Source organism: Macrosteles quadrilineatus, unplaced genomic scaffold (genome assembly GCF_028750875.1).
Source record: "Macrosteles quadrilineatus isolate MER2022 unplaced genomic scaffold, UCM_ALF_1.0 Scaffold_9__3_contigs__length_116548681, whole genome shotgun sequence".
NCBI lineage: Eukaryota > Metazoa > Arthropoda > Insecta > Hemiptera > Cicadellidae > Macrosteles > Macrosteles quadrilineatus.
The window spans coordinates 37,714,819-37,735,218 of NW_026542602.1; the positions used below are offsets into that span (position 1 = coordinate 37,714,819).

Consider the following 20,400-nt stretch of genomic DNA (forward strand, 5'->3'; position numbering starts at 1 on the left):
TATCGTCTATTAATTGGTGTACGGCGCTCGGTCTTTTAGGAGCCTTTCCCCTCCTGTATCTCCTTTCCTAAATTTGGCTGCGTTGCTTTTAGTTGTTTGAGTGGATTGCATCTCCATTCCTTTTGGGATTTAAATTATAAACCCTTCGCAAAAATAGTATTTTAAACTTAAGACTTTTAACATAATATACGCAGAAGGCGAAACTTGTCGATTGTAACTATCGATATAATACATTGTTCATTGTGTGTTGTGTGTTGTATCATTATATGTCAAATTTTTGACTGTATAAAAATATTTCATTGAAAAGTATAAGGTATAAAATATAAGTATAAAGTACAGCGTAGAAATTCGACGATGAAAAGGCCGTTCGTAAAAAAAGTCTCTACATGTTCTGCTGGCCTTGCCATCTGCCGGATGCTGAATTTTTATTTCAGGATTAATTTTGCCAACAGTGTCATTTGTAGGCTTCTGATTTGCTGAGGAAACACCATAACCGGAACGGAACGATACTAACACGTCGCTGTCATCGGCCTCGGTGGCATAGTGGATACAAGCATTGACTATATAACACTAGGCGTATGAAAGAGTAAGAGTGCTGGGCTCATAAACGGGAGGGCCGGGTTGGAATTATTCCGGCAGCACTAACTTTTTGTCTAGGATTTTTTTCATTATCAGCAAGTTTGGTTAGGTCATGACATTTTAATTTTATAATTAAAACATTATAAAATTGAATTTGAGCCATTCATAGTTTTATTTTATGAACAGAACTGTTTTTTTCGATTAAACATTCATTCGATTTTTCATCATCAGCAAGTCTGGTTAGTTTGGTCAGGTTATGACAGTTTAATTTCATAATTAAAAACATATAAAATTGAATTTGAGGCATTTATAATTTTATTTAATGAACGGAACTAATTTTTCTATTAGTAAACCTTCATTAAGCCTCCAAATGACACTGTTGCCAAAATTAGTCCTGAAAAACAAATCGTGCTCTACGGATCTGTCAAAGCCAGACCAGTCGGAGTAGAGTCGAATCAATCAATCAATCGACCATATGTTTACGTTTACACTTGACGTACACAACTACACACAATACATAACCCTAATTACCATGTCTGTTCTTTGTTCTGTTGTTCTGTTCTGTTAAAGTTTAAGTAAAAAGTTCCTCAATCTATTACTTGCATGGTAGTGTTTTATTTAACAATATACTTTTTGAAAGGTAGGTAAGTGCAGTAAGTGAAGCCTAACCATTAGGCATACTTTCTACAATTGTTCTCCTTCTTTTAACTTAGTTTTTATTTCCCAAGTAATTACTGTGGTATATGAATGATTTGGTCCGTTTTCATTATAGGCCTAAACATATTTTTTTTCTAGTGAGGAAAAATATCATTTTTTTCACAATGAATTAACTGTATTGGAGCTTTATTATAGTTTTGACACTAGACAGTCAAGCCTTTTAACAGCTGCTCACTAGGGACTAACTGTGTTGGTCTGCAAGTTATAATCTAGATGGTGTTTAGATGGCAATAATCTATCGAAAACACAACTGCTTTTCAAGGTGAAGGATTTGACAGATATTTCACAGTGTTGCCAATGTCTGGGGAATTCCCCGGAATCTGGGGAATTCGTTCTCATTCCGTCCATTTTCCGGGGTTCCAACATTTCCGGGGAATCGTACTGGTTTAGTCTCATTTCCGTAAAATCTATGCGCCTGAAAATATTTTAGTTATATCTACTTACAAAAAAGTCCAGTAATTTTGAGCAATACGGTAACTTAATTTCGTGCAAATCGACTTTTAAAACATTGCACAGATTTGCTACCACTGGTATAGGTTGAGTTTTTAAGGTTTTTATTACTCTCTGGGTTGAGTTTCTTCTCTATCTCCTGGCCTCAACCTCAACACAGCGGTGTATTGAGTCATGACAAAAGCACATCACATATGTGTTGTTGATTGATTAAAATGAAAGACTGTAACAAGTTTTGTTTTGTAATTTTCGAATAAATTGATTTGCAACTATCCTTGCCTAGATTTAGATATTTGTCATATTTCACATTCCCTCCTGCCAGATATATTTAACATTGTAGGCAAGTCAATTTATTCAAGATCTGCTAGAAGGCATCATTCTATATTATTTCATGATGGGTTAGCCTCTGGATCGAAAATTGCAATATAAAATGGTTTAAGTTAACCTTTCGCGTCAAACGATCCGTGATGTAGTAGATGACTACAGCTGTTTCGTGCCGCTGGGGCACATCTTCAGGTCGAACTTTAAGATGATGAAGCTGTCATCCGTGGATGAGTTTGTCAAAATAAATAATTACACAAAATACACGGTACAAAAACATTTAAAAACACGTATTTACAAACTTGCTGGACACACGCCAGCAATCATGACGCAACATTCACCGGCACCTGTATCGCCTCGCTCGTCACTTGGCCAAGTTTGTAAATACGTGTTTTTTAATGTTTTTGTACCGTGTATTTTGTGTAATTATTTATTTTGACAAACTCATCCACGGATGACAGCTTCATCATCTTAACGCTCGACCTGAAGATGTGCCCCAGCGGCACGAAACAGCTATAGTCATCTACTACATCACGGATCGTTTGACTCAAAAGGTAACTTAAACCATTTTATATTCTACTAGCTGGCCCGACAGACGTCGTCCTGTCCTAATGTGGTTTTACGTCAAAACTCGTTCGCATCGCTCAGTCACGTCCTGGTTGAATTTCGTTTGCTATGCTTACTCACCTTTAGGTCGGAGCTTTTTCGCAACGCTCACTTGCCATCAAGTTTTGCTCGTTCGCTACGCTAACTCGCCTCCAGGTTGAAGTTCGTTCGCTACGCTCACTCACATTTTGGTTGCAAATTAGCTGTTGTCATAAATAAAATAAAAAATAATAGTGCTGCATCCTGTTGGTAAACTTATTAGCTTTTTAATGCTATTGAACATCACAGAATCAAATTGTTTAGTTGAACCAGCTGTTATAGGATTCTTTAATTCCATTTAAATAGTACTCATAAGGTTAACATGGGGAAACTCCAGAGCCACTGGGGCGGAGCCGATTGGACGGATCACGGAATTTATGGTATATAAACCTATTCCATGAAATTCTACACATATGTACCAAGTTCCGTGGCAGTCGGTCCAACGGTGTCCGAGCTCATAACGTTCAAACATACAAACTTCCTCTTTTATAAATATAGATATTAGAAGAATCTGCATTTCATTTTGCTTGAATCAGTTGTTTCAAACTGCACAATTATTCCTTCCTAATCACATTTCAATAAGTTTATTTATAAAAGTATAATTTTCTTATATAAAACAATCCTAAAACTTTTTGTATTTAAACTGACGCTTTCTCTCCAAAAGCTTCAATTTAAGCCACCTTAGGCTAGATTTTGTATCATAGCTTATGGGAATCTACAGCAGTACACCAAATCAAAAAATTCTTTCATTACAGAAAAATACTATAGGAACTATAGAAATCATTCCAACACCAGGGAAACCCCAAACCTTTCTTCATATCAAATAGAATCAAACGATTCCATGTCTCTATATCCTGGAAACAATCAAATTCCTTAAGATTAAGCCATCAAAAACCAATGTCACAACTTGCTGTTACAGACAGATATGACATTAAAAGTTGGCATTTCATATCTATGACAGTAAATACAATAATTTTTTCTACTTATATTCTGTTGGTACTGTAACAGATTAAAAGAATGATATACTTAAATAATTCCGGGAATTTTCCGGGGGTATGAATTGATATATCCGGGGAATTGTGGGGAATTTTTGAAACCTTTCCGTAGAGTTCCGACTAGTCGTGTTGGCAACACTGTATTTCAACCACAATTTTTAGATTAGTTGCCACAAGGTCTAAACCTAGCTATTCCAACTCCAACATTTGTAAGTTTATTCTGCTAAGTTGGTGGCTCAGTTAATTGTGTGGCGGATTTTAGAGCCATCACAGTCTTCTCGTTGCTTTTTAATTTAGTCTAACAGCAGTATCACTCAATCATTTGCTTTGCTTGATGTGTAGCGTAAAGGCTTCTTAAAACTTAGGCGGAACCCTGGGATGGGAAAACGCAAGTTTTAAAGATTTACTAGCTGTACCCGCGGGCTTCGCCCCGTTTAACTTCATATGTATTCGCATGGCTCATTCACGTCCTGGTTGAAGTTCGTTCGCTACGCTCACTCACCTTTAGGTTGGAAATTAGCTGTTGTCATAAATAAAAATATAAAAAAATAGTGCTGCACCCTGTTGGTAATCCTTGTAACTTTTATGCTATTGAACATCATAGAACAGTTTAACCAACTTGTTTAATTGAAACAGCTGTTAAGATTCATTAATTACTTTTAAATATGAAAAATCATAAGATTAACATGGGGAACTACAGAGCCACTGGGTCGGAGCCCTAAAGGGTTTTTGAGATAAGAATATGCTTTAATGTTAATCGTGAATGTGAGCTATCATCATGCCAAATTTCAGCCCAATCCGTCCAGTAGTTTATGCGTGATTGAGCAACACAAACATACACACAAACTCACAAACTTTCAGATTTATAATATTAGTAAGATTACTAGGCCTACAGCAAGGGCTACAGTTCCTGCAGAAATTCTGCTACATAGGCCTATTATCGGATAAGTAATGATGAATATAACGATATTTATTTGGTCTTTGGCACTTTTGGGGGAAACGCCTATTCCACCCTGAAAATCGCGTTTGAAAATCAAGAAAAATGCTAGAAATCGTCAATTTTAGGCGCATGAAAAACTTTTTGGATACAGGTTTCTTCTGGGGGCTATGCCAATATGGATATTTTTACTATATCAATTATAAAAGTAAATCGTCATAACCCAACCTAACTAACCAAACTTGCTGATAGTGAAAAAATAGATTGTTATTAGGGAAAGGGAAGTTTTCTAACAGATGTATTGATTTTACAGGAAACCTTTGCATTTAACGTATGACAATTTGAAAAAATAATGAAAGGTTCAATATTCTTGTTGATGATATGGCTTGTCTCATCAGTCTTGGCCTGGGATGCAGATGAACTTGAAGTGTTTGATGTTGTGGAAGAAGTCGGCATTAGCAAAAATTTCTACGAACTCCTAAGTGTTCCACGGGTAAGTTTATTACTTATATTCGTTATTCTACCTACTGTCAGATTATAGGCTAAATTACCTATTTTATGAGTTTGACTCTAATACACCTGTCTTTTGTAAAGTTTTTTTAGCCAATTTTCCTTTAGAAAATTACAGTAGGCCTAGCTAGAGCAGAGCGAGCGAAGCTCTTACACTACACTACTGCTGTTGTATAACAAATACTCCTCCTGATCAGCTGAAGCGATCCGCATGAATTTTAGCACAATTATAGTAATCAACTATGAATGAAAAGGTATTAATCTGAAATGGTAAAAAGTAAAAATTAGACTAAAGGGCTTTTCTCTATGTGAATTTAATTTTTTTTTTTTTTTATTTGACATGGGCCTTAAGTGGGTTTGTTGGTCACCATGACATAATTTTCAAGATAAACAGTATCAGCAATCTGACACACTTTATCCCATAAGCTTGTCAACAACCTCATTGGTAAGCGGTGGGAGTAACTATGAAACTATATTTTTAGGGAAGTTGCAATAACTTTTAAACTGTAATTATTAGAGCAATGGGGTGTTGCACTATTTTGTTTGGAATTATAAGGACCTATCATAAAACATTGATTTTAATCAAAACCGGCTTTTTTTTTGCTAAGTTCCGATTTTTGTTATTTTGTGAGATTTTCTTATATAACATATGTTACAAAAACTTTTAAACTGTAATTTTTACAGCAATGGGGTTTGTACCATTTCGTTCAGAATTTAAAGGACATTGAATTTAAAAATGTATAGCCTACTACATTTTTATCATAATCGTCCAGGCCATTTTTGAGAATGTCCTATTTTTCTGTTATTTTATGGGGTTTTAAATGGGAAAATTAGAAAATTACCATTAAAAATCAAATATTTCAACTGGGTATGGATCTAAATTAAAACTTCTGTTCTATACACATTTTTTTAATTTGCAAAGATTTTAAAAGCAACTTGAATTTTGCACAGTGCCAGACAGGTTTGGTGCTTTGTTGGTATTTTAGCAGATTCATGATGAAAATGTGGTGGGTTTCTGTTTCCACAGGGTTTTGTTAATCGTTGTTGGTTTGTTACAGGATGCTGATAGTTCAGCCATCAAGAAAGCGTTTAGAAAGTTGTCACTGGTTTTGCATCCTGACAAAAACGATGCTCCTGATGCAGAAGTTCAATTTCGACAGGTGGTTATCCTCTTAAAAAAAGCGATGAAAATTTAAGCTGTTCTTACCAGTTAAAATAAAAAACTTATATATATAAACAGAATTGGACAAAGCCTAGTTTTGCTGTACTGTAAGAAGAGTGATTTTTTTCTCTTTGCTTTAAATGTTAGGCTTACCTATCTAATATTTAAAACCCGTTTTTTCAACCATGATGAAAATTATAATTCACAACACCTGGCCTACTTATTCTTCTTCATTACCATTTGCTCCAATCATTCAAGTATTTGAAAATTAAATTTGTTGTCCCTGTACTCCCATATGGACCCTTAGTTAGCACTGGAAATTGCCTTGTTTGATCAACTTTTTTTACGGAATACATTAATTTATATGTTAATCTATTTTAATTGCTACACCTATTTGTGTTATTTCAAAATAAGTTGGAAAATATTAAAGATATTGTTAGAGGCTTCGCATAGTATTAAGTTGTAAAATTCTACTGAATCAGCTAATAAAATCCTGCTAAATATCCAGTAATATTTTAAAAATAAATATATATCCAACAGTAAATAATGTATGTTTCTTTCATGATTTTCAGCTAGTAGCAGTGCATGACATATTAAAAGACAAGAATAAACGGAAGTACTATGACAATGTGCTGGAGAACGGTTTGCCAGACTGGAAGCAAGCGATCTATTACTACAGGAGGGTTCGCAAGATGGGACTCTTGGAGATGTCTGTTATTCTGTTTGTTATTTTCTCCATCGGCCAGTACCTTTACGGTTGGGCAAACTATTTTGAAAAGAAACTTACCGTTGTAAGTAGGGATACCTATTTTTATTTTTTAATGGACTGTTACATACATTTTCCAGCCAAAATTACTTCTAAAAAGTTTTTGGGATCTAGAATATGATTCTGTCCTCCGGTGAAAAAATAGTTAGTAGGTACAGTACCTAAAACATAGCAATTTCATCAGACAAGCCAAAGCTTGAAAATCACAAAAACACACACAAACAGTAGGCCTACTGTAAAATAATAAAAAAATCCTACAGAAAACAATAGGCCTAATTAGTTTTAATAATTATATAGCAATAATTATAGACGGTTAATGAATACCAAAACAATCTACAGTTGTACCATATTGGTCGCTTGAGATTTGTCGCAGAATCTATTTTTGTTTTAGCTTCCATAAGCTAATGTCATGTAATGTGTTAGCTGATGTGCTATTTGACTTTTCACTCATACCATGGTAGGATTTTTAATATTTTCTGATTTTAACGCAATCCGTGTACATTTTTACGGTTAAATTTTTCTGAAATATTTGACTCACGTTTCGTGGCAAAGTTCATTGACCTACATATTTTCAAAATTTAAGTTTCTGCAGTCTTTTTTAGGCAAGGTCTATATTCTTTAATTGTGGTTAGATGATATGAAAAGCAACAAAACTGTTCTTATATATAAATTAATTGTGATGATTTAATTATTGTACCATCAAAAGTTAGTCTACAATGTTTTTCCTCCAAAATAGTAATTAACATTTTAATTTCAGGAGGATTACGTGAATTCAAAAAGTAAAAAACTTAAGAAATTGAAAAAAGTGAAAGGAGAGGCAGCCACGTCATCTCTTCTTGAAGAGCTTGACTCAGTTCTAGTGAAGCCAAGGTAATTTAGGAATATATTTGTTGATTCAATTATCAATTATTTAAGATGGGGACGCCACTATGTGCGTATTTTAACCCAAATATGAGTGAAGAATGAGTGTAGGATTAGTGGCGCGATCTTGTAGTCTTGTTAGTGACTAAGGCCGACATGTTCCTTAGACACAGCTGTTAATTAATAGCCCAAACAGCTAATGGCAACTAAGGGACCTACAGTTTAGAGTGGAATCCGAACCACATTCTTTCCTTGGTAGTTAACGAATTGGTCTAATCATCAGGATAGTACTGCGGATAGTCGAGTACTCACTCGTGCGGACGTTAATCCACACCAGGGAGAATCGCATCCACAGTGCATGCCTATAAATATCCACAATTCGTGACCTAGTAGCTGGATTACAGGACGATGCCACCCGTCCCAGTCTAGTAGTTTTTGAAGTGTAGATCTAAATCAACTGTTTGCAACGATATAATTATTATCAAAAATTGACATTTATTTTTAGGACGGATGCACTTTACATTTACTTCTCAATGATGTCATGTAGATCTGATTCAAATAAAAGATTATGTTAAAAACTCTCCTATGTGCCTAGTGTATTGCTAGTTTCTTTTACTACTATTGTCTGTTGTACAATCTCAATCTTCAGACCTTTTCTTGAGGCTGCCAGCTTACTGTTCAACCAGCAAACTTGATTTTATTTTCTGACTTGTTAAAATGCAAAAAACATTAGGCCTAATAGATTTAGTTTTTCTTGAAAATTATTTTAGATAGTTCACTATTACCTTCCAACTTAGCTTAACCCTTTTATTAAAATATTAATATTATCTATAGTGGTTCACAAATATTTTAAACTATGATTATAAAGCTATGAATCTTAAAAATTTTGATAAAAAAAATTGATATAGCCTAAAACTGTGTAGTTTCTTTGGGCTAGAATTAGTGGTATTATTGAAACATATTCCTCTAAACAATTTTTTTGATTGGTATTTGAATATTAGGATTAAAACAACTCCAATACCTAAAGATGTTAGGGAATAATTTGTGATTGTGATTAGGAGTTGTAGTTATAGTAAACTTAGCTAGCACTTTAATCTATGCCCGGCCCTAATGCTTTCTTTTTAAAAACATATCCTGTATCAATATGGCCCAAGTCTTAATTGTGCAAGAAGTACATCTAATGTATTTTATGGTCATTTGTCGTGGTCAGAAATAAAAGGTAGGCTAGTAAACCAGATGTGACGTTGACGGTAATGACATTTATTGGGGTTTGTGGGAGTTGTTTTTTGGGTTTGGGTGAAGGTGAGAATCTTGAGCAAGCTACTCTTAACTGCTGTACAAGGTTGGAAGCTGATTATAACATTTCCGAGCAAACAAAGAGTAGCAATTAATCAACTTGTATGATCCACAGTGTGAAGGACACGCTGCCCTTCCAGATTCCCCGGTGGCTGTGGTTCCTGTTTGTGTCAGGGCCGCCATTACTGTATCACTCTGTGTGTGACTGGTGGCGTGAACGGCAGCTTCGGAAACTGGAGGAGCTTCAACAACCGTGAGTGTAGATCTAAATCAACTGTTTTGCAACGATATTCTTCATTTGTTTTTTTGTTTTTAAGTTAGGCCTACTTTAAAAAAAATAATCGGTCAGTTGCTATAAAACGCAGAGATTTCTAGCTTTGTTGTCATTTTAATTTTTTTTTAGGGTTGCAGTTCAAAAATAATATATTACGTTACTAGTCCGAAAAATAGGGGTTTACCACAAGAGTCCGGTAAAAAAAATTTAAAGCATGAGATTTTTTTATTTTTTATTACCGTATTGCCCTAAAAATAAATAATTGTCAAAATCGGTAATATGTTCCTACCAATTTAATAACTTCTCTGAGAGGTTATGTTCCCGTTTGTAACCACCTGCTACCATTAGGATGTTAAATATTTATCATCAAAGTTTGTGATTTTATTTGAAAAATTAAGTTTAATGTTAAAAATGAAATTTTATGAGTGAGGTAAAATTGTATATAAATACTAGCTGACCCGGCGAACTTCGTATCGCCTAAGTTATAGGTTTCCCCTAAGAGGTCTGTCTGATGGAAAGAAAGTACCGTTACGTTTAATTTTCAAGTTGATCTCGTTCGCATCGCTCAATCACGTCCTGGTTGAAGTTCGTTCGCTACGCTCACTCACCTTTGGGTTGGAGCTCGTTCGCTACGCTCACTCACCTTTAGGTTGGAGCTCGTTCGCTGCGCTCACTTGCCTTCAGGTTAGCTCGTTCGCTACGCTAACTCGCCTCCAGGTTGAAGTTCGTTCGCTACGCTCACTCACCTTTGGGTTGGAGCTCGTTCGCTATGCTAACTCGCCTCCAGGTTGAAGTTAGTTCGCTACGCTCACTAACCTTTTGGTTGCAAATTAGCTGTTGTCATAAATGTAAAAGAAATAATAGTGCTGCACCCTGTTGGTAATCCTTGTAACTTTAATGCTATTGAACATCATAGAACAGAACCAACTTGTTTAATTGAAACAGCTGTTAAGATTCATTAATTCCATTTCTCATAAGGTTAGCATGGGAAACTCCAGAGCCACTGGGGCGGAGCCCTTTTAAGAATTTCGAAACGGGAAATAGTTTACGTCCGATTCGCATACCTACAGAATTTACACACCAAATTTCATAACGATCGGTGAAGTCGTTCCGGAGGAGTTTGCAGACAAACACTGTGACACGAGAATTTTATATATTAGATGATTTGTAAGTTCAATAACAATCATGTGGATAAGTGTGTATTTTTTAGGGTACTTTACAAAATAAGTTTTGTGTTTTATGTTTAAAATTTTGACTCTAATACAACAGTCAATGCTGTTATTATAAAGACATTTCTGAACAAAAATAAAGTTCATCAATTGATATGATTTTTACATTTTACTAGACCTTCATTGATGATTTATTTATAATTATTCATGTTTATTAAACACCAAAGGTGTATTACGCTAATAACTAATAATATGCTTATTATATAATCAGCTGATGTCCGGTCAAGTTCATTACAGTACATTCCTACAAAATGTAATCGCATTTTAATGTACAGGCGGCAAACAGCTGTATTCCAGAGTAAATCCTTGTGTGGAAAGTCCATTTAAACAGAGTAGTGTGGCAAAAAATGTATTTTTATCATTGGTAAAGACTAAGTTTTTAAGCTTTTGGATGAAAGAGCTCATGGGGTAGGAAAGCCTTAAGGAAGAAATGGATACACAACTCAATTCACTTACCCAAGAAAAGAGATCCAGGCAGATGATACCCAAACAAAAATGTTGTAACACAAATAATTTATTACTGTTATTCCTTTACGTCTTTTCCCAATTCTATTTTATCATAAAAATAATAGTTTTATGATGGCTGTTAAATTTTATCTCCCGCTCGGTCAGTATTTTCGTGAATATTCAATTTGCCGCTGGCCGTTGTCTACTGCCATAAAGCTGTTTATGGCTTCATATTAAACTTGTAACTAATCTACAATCTTATTTTATGAGTTAGTTAAAATATTTGAAATTAATATTTTATCTTTCTATTGACAAAACCACAAGCACCACAAGCGTTGTTGTTTGCATAAATCTTTTTCATTATGCAAGCCTGCTCAATCTCAAATTACGTCATTGCATGTTCTGTATCTTGTCTTATATTGTTGTTGGATGTGTCTGATAAGGTTTAAATGTGTTTTGTTTCCTATATTTTTTAATTTTGATGTATGTACTTAAATTAAATCTAAATTGAGTATCAAATAATGAGGTTAACAATAAGGGTAGCAAAATCACTATCATCATTCTAGTTCATAAGATTTAGATTGCATTAAGTACATACATCAAAATAAAAAAATATAGGAAATAAGAAAACTGTTAAAACTTATCAGCCACATCCAACAATTTAAGACAGGATACAGAACATGCAATGAGGTGATTTGAGACCTAGTAGGGTGTATATAACACCCTCCTAAATAATTAGGTATAGACCTAGGTCTTTTTGATTTTTGGAAGAGGTTTAAAATATACTAAGAAAATCGGATTGAGCCTGAGATAAACTAATGGTTGATATGTGTGGATGTTAACTTAACAAATGAAGAGACAATAATCTTACTCTGTGCTAATCAAAATTTTAGTTTTAGAATAGGCTTTCCAAGAGTTCAATCCATCTTTTGAATCCAAGTTTTGAAGCTCATAAAAAAGATGTTCTTTGCCATTACTTCATTATAACCTCCAGCGTTTCATTGTCGTCTGTTTAATGTGAACAGCTGGCAAACTACACAGTCTTCATACTGAATGCTTTGATATGTTTTTAAAAGTTTAAAAAGTTAAAAGTTTAACAACTAGACATGTGTTGGTTGGAATTAATTTACCAGTTGTGTGAAATCATCTTGTCAAATTAATGCTTCAAACATGTTTGTTTATGCCTAAAAATTCTTATCCAGATTTTAAAACCACTTTATCATGGCCATTTAGAGTATCTCAGAGTAAAATAGGTAAAGCGTTTATCTTAACTGTATTCTTTTCTTGACACAATCCTTTGAATAGTAAAAGGTCTTAATAATGTGTGGTACATTGTTGTTAGAAAACCATGAATGTAGGATACTATCCATTTTCATAGTAATGTCAATGTATTAAAATTAAAAATAATGGCTTAAATACAATTCTGAGAAGAAAACCGCAAAAATACCGGTAGCCGCGTACCATACCGATTTTTTACCGAGAACCGAGGTACAAAATATTGTACCGTACCGACCTTAAATTAAGTATCTTTTCAAACCAACTAGAGAACTGAAATACTTGTTGTGTGATATCAACTGCATGGAACTCTTTTCTTGGGTTAGTTAGTATCCATTCCTTTTCTTCCCTAGTGTGTAAGTAAGTTTGTAGATATAAGGTTTAACATAAAAAAATATATTTAACAATCCTTTCCTAAAAACTATGTGTATATAATAATGCAGACATACAGGGTGACAAAGTCTGGAACCTCTTTTTTAAATTTTTAAACCACAATAGAAAAAATACCAAAGATCTTACATGCTTACTGGTAGTGGTAATAGTAACGCACAGATCTGTCCCTTTGGGGGACGGTCCACAAGGAGTCAGACAAAATTCATAAATAGCAGCATGGGTCGAGTTTGGTATCAAATTTAAGGTCTCCGTAAGTAAAATACAATGCCACAAACCCAAACTAAAACGGGCACAATTTAGTATACAGAGTATTTAAAAAAAAACATCCAATTTTGAAAAATCTTAGCTGCTTATCTATAAATACAATTTGATCGAACAATATAGGCTACTCTTAGAAAGAGGAAGTTCTTGAGTTTCATGTGGTTTCCGCCAGGTTGCAGTAGCTTCTGTCAACGCCTAGCTCAGTAGTTGTCAAAATAGCGTCTGTACAACAGAAAGCTTTTTGTGTTATACGCTTTGCTAGATGTAAGTCTGTGGTTTCCGTGCAACGTGAATTTCGTACATATGGTGTTGATCTTCCTACAGCTCAGAGCATCAGAAGATGGTATACACAATTTAGTGACACAGGCTGTCTCTGTAAAGACAAATCATGAGGTCGTCCCCGTGTGTCCAATGAAAATGTGGAGCGCATTCGCCAGAGTTTCGTCCTTAGCCCGCAACAATCCACTCGCCCAGCTAGTAGGGAACTGAACATTCCTTTATATCTGTCTGTCGTGTTTTGCGCCGACGTTTACATTTGAAACCGTACAGGATTCAATTATTACAAGCTTTGCATGAAGGTGACATAGAACGATGTGTTCGGTTTTGTGAGTTTATTCAAAGCCAGATGGTAGTCGACGATGATCGAGATTTGGTATCACGCATATGTTTAGTGACGAGGCAGCTTTCCATTTAAGTGGGAAAGTTAACCGCCACAATGTGAGAATATGGGGGAATGAACAACCACACCAAATTGTACAGCATGAGCGAGATTCCCCAAAAGTTAATGTGTTTTGTGCCATCTCACGGAATAAAGTGTATGGTCCTTTTTTTCTCTACTGAGAACACTGTTACGGGTACAACATATCCGATATACTAGAAAACTATCTCTGCCCTCAGTTAGAAACAGATTCAAATGACTTCATATACCAGCAGGACGGTGCCCCACCATACTGGAACCTTCATGTGAGAGAGTTTTAATGTTAGGCTTCCTCAGAGATGGATCGGTCGTACTCGACCTAACGATTGCGTTACATCACTGCATTATCTAGGTCACCAGACCTTACTGTTTGTGATTTTTTTGTGGGGTTTTGTAAAAGACATGGTTTACATCCCTCCGCTTCCAAAAACATTGGGTGAACTGGAGAACCGAATTAGAGCAGCCATAGAAACCATCACTCAAGATATGCTATCTAAGGTGTGGGACAAATTTGATTATCACGTAGACATATGCTGTGCATCTAAAGCACGGGTCACACTAGGCTGGCATCAACGGCGAATTGAAAAAAGCCGCTACTGTCAGCTTAATGTGACCACAAAATTCGCAGCTGACACCACAGTTGCTAGTTGGTGCCAATGTCAGCCGCTGATCACCAGAGGTTGGCTATCAGCCTAGTGTGACCCGTGCTTTAAGGGGGGCATATTGAGCACCTGTAAGTGGTACTTAAAAAAACTGTATTAGTTACTCTTCAATGTAAAATTTACCTCATGTCCATATGATTATTAGTATTCAAATCAATAAGCCTATGAAATCGGATGATTCTTTTTGAAACACCCTGTACTGTGACATGCCTGCTAGAAGTCGGATGAAAATCATAAACGTAAGCATAGTTCAATATGCACATCACATTAAAGGTCTTTATTAGTAGAATTCAATGCTGCAAATCTGAACTCAAACAGACAACCAAGTAAAAAATGGCAGCCATTTAAAGATTCAAAATGGCAGATTAAATAAATATTGTTGAAACGGGGTTGTCTGTTTTGGTTCTGATTAGTGGCAATTTAATTTACTAACGGAGACCTTTAATTTGATACCAAACTCGACCTATGCTGCTATTTAAGAATTTTGTCTGAATCCTTGGACCGTCCCCCAAATATCCGGTCGGTAATCGGGCAGATGCTATCACCAGTAAGCACGTGTGAACTTTGGTATTTTTTCTATTGTGGTTTAACAATTTGAAAATAGGTTCCAGGCTTAATTGTCACCCTGTATTTCAACTAAAAATATTGGGATATTTTTCACTCGAATCTAGTTCCTAAACAATTCTTTTATCTTGATCTAGAGAAGAATCAGAGGAGGAAGTGGAAGTAGTGCGGGAGAGAGCTCCGAGAAAACGCAAGACATTTGTGTTGCCTGAGCTGAGTGAAGAGCAGACTAACGGAACGGTGCCGAACGCTGCGCCTAAACGCCCTTCAGCCCCACCAGTCATAGTCGGAGGCCTGTGGACAGACGACGACCTTCTGGAGCTGGCGAGGCTGGTCAACAAACATCCAGCGGGCAGCACGGAGCGTTGGGAGAAGATCGGAGAGGCCATGAACAGGACACCTCACGAGGTTGCTCACATGGCACACAAACTGGATGACGAGACACTCAAGAAACTGGCTCAGGTGACATTGTTCTATGTTTTCTGATATTCCTTTGTTGGGTTTTAATCACTTTTGTGTTTTTTTGCACTGTGGGTTCAAGTCTGTAACTCGCTAGCGCTTGACACTGCAGCCGTGTGCGGCGAAATACACGGCACTCCTAGCAGTGGATGCCAGAATATATGCTAACTGCAGCACTGCTGTCAGTCTATATTTAATTTTTTCGTCTATGATGACTTATAAATTCATTTGAGATACCCAACAATGTTTATACTGTTATCTAATCTCAGTGTTTGCCAGCAGAAGGCGACCGGAGAAGACAGTGGAGGAGAAGAGGAGCCACCTGAAGAGCCTAAAAAGGTGAAGACCAAAGGTGGCAAGGTGAAGGAGCAGGAGACAGGCTCCACCTGGTCACAGGTGCAACAGAAGGCGCTGGAGGCAGCTCTGGCAAAGTTCCCTAAAGGTGCTGCTAGCGACCGCTGGGAGAAGATTGCCAAGTGTGTTCCGGGAAAAACTAAAGTTAGTAGAACTGTTGTGGTTGTATTCAGCTTTATGATTAAACAGATTTAGAATTCTTTACAAAAGTCTTTATGCAGACAACTTACTTAAATAAACAATCAAAAAGTAAACAAACTACTGTAATTTATAGTAAAATCGTCTGCTTTATTGTAGGAGTCTGCAGACCCACGGACTTCTGTTTAATTGTAACTATTATCTGTTGTTTTAACCTACAGTACAGGGGGGGGAGGTTTAATTGGGTTTAATAGTTGTTAAAATAATATCATGGTCAGTGTTGGGAAGTAGCGCGCTACAAGTAGCGACGCTACAGTAGCGCGCTACTTTTTTTGTAGCGTTAGCTGTAGCTACGCTACTTTTAAGATTTTGTAGCTTTAGCTGTAGCTAGCTACATTTTTAATGTAGTTGTAGCGGAATTTTAGCTATTTTTCTCGCTACATTAACATTTGTTTGAGATAGTGATTTTTATCATAACCTCAACTTTACGTGAAACAACCTCTTTCAAACTGAGATTTTCCAAAAAATTAGGCATACTTTCTTGGCGTCATACAGCTGGTTACAGCCGTTTCATTCCCTATTACAACGTTGTGTGGACATAGAGGCCATTAAATGAGTGTTATCCACATTTTTGGCTCTCATTTCCTTAATTTACTACTCTATGATTACTGTCAGGTAAAATAAAATCGCTAGATGCAGACGACGTTTAAACGGCCGGTGACAAGAGAAGCTATTGACTTCTTGCAAGTGATTGACAGGGAAATTAGTAATCAATTTAGTTTCTTTATTATATTGATAATGTTTCAACTTGGAGTTTAATGGAAACCAACACACCTTAAAATAATGAGAAACCTGGTCTTTCAACCTTTGCTTCAGCTGTTGATTGTGGTTTATCATCACAAGCCCTTCTTTGGTTAGATTACGAAGATTTTTCAAAGGTTTACTAAATTAACAAAGATGAAATTACCTGATGAGATAAGATATGCCTAGACTTACATGATAATTGTAATGAAAAATTCTCCATATAACATGAAACTTACATTGAAAACATAGCATAGTTTGCTCCTGCTAACAGCTCTTGTATAGGACTGAGGCTATGGTTTAAGACGAATACCAAGTTCCAAGTTCAATTATTAGGAATATATCTGTTTAGTCCTTGCAAGAACAAGCCTACTTTAAGTTAGCCAACTTGTTACATAGCCAAGTAGGCCTACATGTTATTTTTACTTTACAAATTTTAACATGTTTAAGTTTAAATTAAAAGCCGATTTCAGGATAAGTTGCTGAATACTGTTTTCTGTACCAACTAGGTTGAAGCACAATTTGCCCTATGCATAATGACAATAAAGGACGATTTCTTGACTTTGAAAAGTGTTATTCATAAAACAAGTAACTTATCACTATGGTTAAAAGTTATAGCAATGTCGTTTTTAATACTAAAAGTAAAGAAAGGCAATAAACTCCAATTTCAGTAGGCTAGGCTCTGTAACACAAAAAAGTATTTTTAAATAATCGTTTTACAGTTTTATTGGTCTTAATTGTTGATATAAGACATCTACAAATGAATCTATATTAAAGAAATATGATAAGCTTTTAAAGTATAGTTTGGTTGTATGTCCTTTGAACTTATAATGCAATTTACATATAAGATGCTTAAAAATAATGCAATAGGCCTATTTAAAAATAAGTACTAAATATGATGGGACACCCAACTGTTCTGTTGTTGTAATGTTAGGTTTATAATGCCAACAAATTAAATACAATCAAGGAATAATTTGTTTTTCCAAGTAATGTTAGATACAGTACTGGCATTTTTTAAATGTTTGTTCAATAAAAATGTAGTTGCAATTAATTTTACATTTACCTAATGTGCGTGGAATAAAAAGTAACGTCTTTGGAAAAGTAGCTAAAATTGTAGCTGTAGCTACATTTCATTGTAGCTGTAGCTACATTTCATTGTAGCTGTAGTTGTAGCTAGCTACTTTTTCGGAACTGTAGCTGTAGCTGTAGCTAAGCTACTTTTTTGGAAATGTAGCAGTAGTTGTAGCGAGCTACATTTTAAAAGTAGCTTCCCCAACACTGATCATGGTCAGACACATTTCATCATTTACAAAATTAATTTTACTACAAACCAAAAACATTTAATCGCTGAAATATTATCTGTGTAGTGTGTCCCGTTCCACCCGTTTCATAGATCATAGCATTTAGATTATGTGCTGTACCTTAAAAAATTTACTTGAGTAATAACATTTCATTTAATGTTTTAATATTAACCACTGACATGACTGTACACTTATATAAACTGAAAGCTCATGGGTTTGTATTTATACACTGTAAATAAGAAAGACGGGTGATGAAAGTTCCGTGTGATGATATTTCTTTATTTAATAAATGACAAGATTGCGCAGTGTAACACTGGTAAGGCTAGTTTAAAACATTAGAGGACTCAACAAGGGGACTTAACACACATTTAAAACGGCTAAAATGTTAAAATCATAAAATAATATATTCCCGGGATCAGCTGAGACGAAGCCTGAAATCGCGGGATCGGATTGAAGGCCCAGGATTGAGACCCTTACTAATAAAACAAAATATATTTGTTAAAACGTTTAGTCCAAACTAACCAATACAATTATTTTTGTTTACACATAAAATCAAATGATGACAATAAATATAAGTGAATCAGCTGTTTTGGTTAACAGCTAAAAAAAGGTATTGGCTATAAGGGCACTTTCAAGAGCTAGCTGTAGGATGAAAACTGGATTTTTTCCAGCCTTTTGACCAACTCCTATCGATTTCTCGTGCCCAAATACCCCATATTAAAAAAAAAATCTTCAGACAGAAAAAAGGTTTGCCTGTACATGCGCTTGTTTTAGATAATATGATCCAAACACCCTCTTTCATCTATAGACCTTCTTTGAGGTTTGACAGGACGGAAAAAAATGCTATTTCTACCTCCGCTCTTATCTCTACACCCACTGTCCCTTGTTTCCGGTTGAACACTCAACATGTTGAGATGTAGCTTTTTTTTTTTAAAAAAATATGTTTGATTTTAACTGGCACATTGTGACATAGTTCCAAGTTTTTCTGACATATAGTGTTGCCTTGTCAGTTTGGTAAACTTACAAATTACAATTTGTGCAAACTATAATTTCTAAAACCCAATTTGGTACTTGAATAAATAAATAACAAAATTTAGGAACCTTTCAACCGACTGAGAATATAATGTATTGATCAGTTGGTAACCAATTCCAGGCCAATTCCTTATTTCAACTGTTGTAAATATTAATCTGTTTGTTTTATGTTAAAATCAAAAATATATTCCCATTTAAATTTAACTTTTTGTGTTTAGGAGGAGTGCATGTTAAGGTACAAACATCTGGTGGATGTTGTGAAGAAGAAGAAGAAGGAACAAGAAGACACCGAGCAGAGTGAGAATCCACAAGATGAAAATGCCACAGAGAAAGGAATTGAAGACTCGACTCAAGTGAATGGATACAGTATTACGTAGCATTAACTTAATCTAGGCCACCAATTGTTATAGTTCACAGTTTTGTTGAAAATATATTTTATTTAAAAGTATTACGGAATATAATAGAATCTCTTCGTTGTCAAAGTTCAAAACTAACTGCCGATTTGTTGTAAATTAAAGTTTGATTGTGATCAATTGTGATGTATACACTTGAATATTGTTTAGATAGTTTTTATCTGTGGTAATCAAGAAATGTAAATATTAACCAATATAAGTTGTACTTATTGTAAATACAAGCAGACTTCTTGAAACTTGTTCGTAAATTTTGTGCAATTCTCATTTAAAATTTGTTTTCTTTCATTTTCGTTGGAGCTCTATTGGCTGAATTATTTATTCAATAAAAAAAAATAATAATGATAATTTTTTTAGAACCATTATTGTTTCCTAATTTTTGCATAGTGCATGCAAAATAATACCGTTTTATGCATTTTAAGACAACTTTGACTGTGCACAACAATTTCCTGACTGATACTACTTAAATTTGATGTATTTCTGTTTTAGATATAAATAATTGTTGTTATTGATTGTTTTTGATTAGACATTAAATACTAGCAGAATTATACAAGACTTGATACTGAAAATTTATGGCTGTAATTTTTTCCTCTATTCTCTCTATCTTATTTAGCTACCTGGTTTTCATTCGTAGCTTAGGTGGCCGATGTCATCACTGAATTCTTGGTCTTTAGTCAGAGCCATGTCCAGTTGGTATTTACACTATGTACAAAACGAGACTGATAAAACACTATCAGCAATCTCTAGGGGACTAGGTAGCTAGCTATCATTGATCCAGTAAGAGCCGTTACAAGTTGGTGTTTATACTATGTAAAAACCAGACGTTATGTACATTCTATGATGAGGCACTGAGGATTCCTCATC

General features: G+C 35.2%; 1 protein-coding gene across 2 annotated transcripts; it reads left to right on the top strand.

Moving 5' to 3' along the window:
* Positions 1 to 1,101: 1,101 nt before the first annotated feature.
* On the top strand, positions 1,102 to 20,096 carry LOC129002868 (uncharacterized protein F54F2.9-like). Of its 2 annotated transcripts, none has more exons than XM_054430967.1 (9): positions 1,102 to 1,219; positions 4,958 to 5,137; positions 6,213 to 6,314; positions 6,889 to 7,107; positions 7,840 to 7,952; positions 9,355 to 9,492; positions 15,179 to 15,503; positions 15,783 to 15,998; positions 19,345 to 20,096. In XM_054430967.1, the coding sequence occupies exons 2-9, from the start codon at positions 4,997 to 4,999 to the stop codon at positions 19,501 to 19,503; spliced, it is 1,413 nt and encodes a 470-aa protein (XP_054286942.1). In that variant the 5' UTR covers positions 1,102 to 1,219; positions 4,958 to 4,996; the 3' UTR covers positions 19,504 to 20,096. The 2 variants fall into 2 exon arrangements, with proteins under 2 accessions (XP_054286942.1, XP_054286943.1); XM_054430968.1 differs by having other exon boundaries at positions 1,111 to 1,223.
* Positions 20,097 to 20,400: the final 304 nt, after the last annotated feature.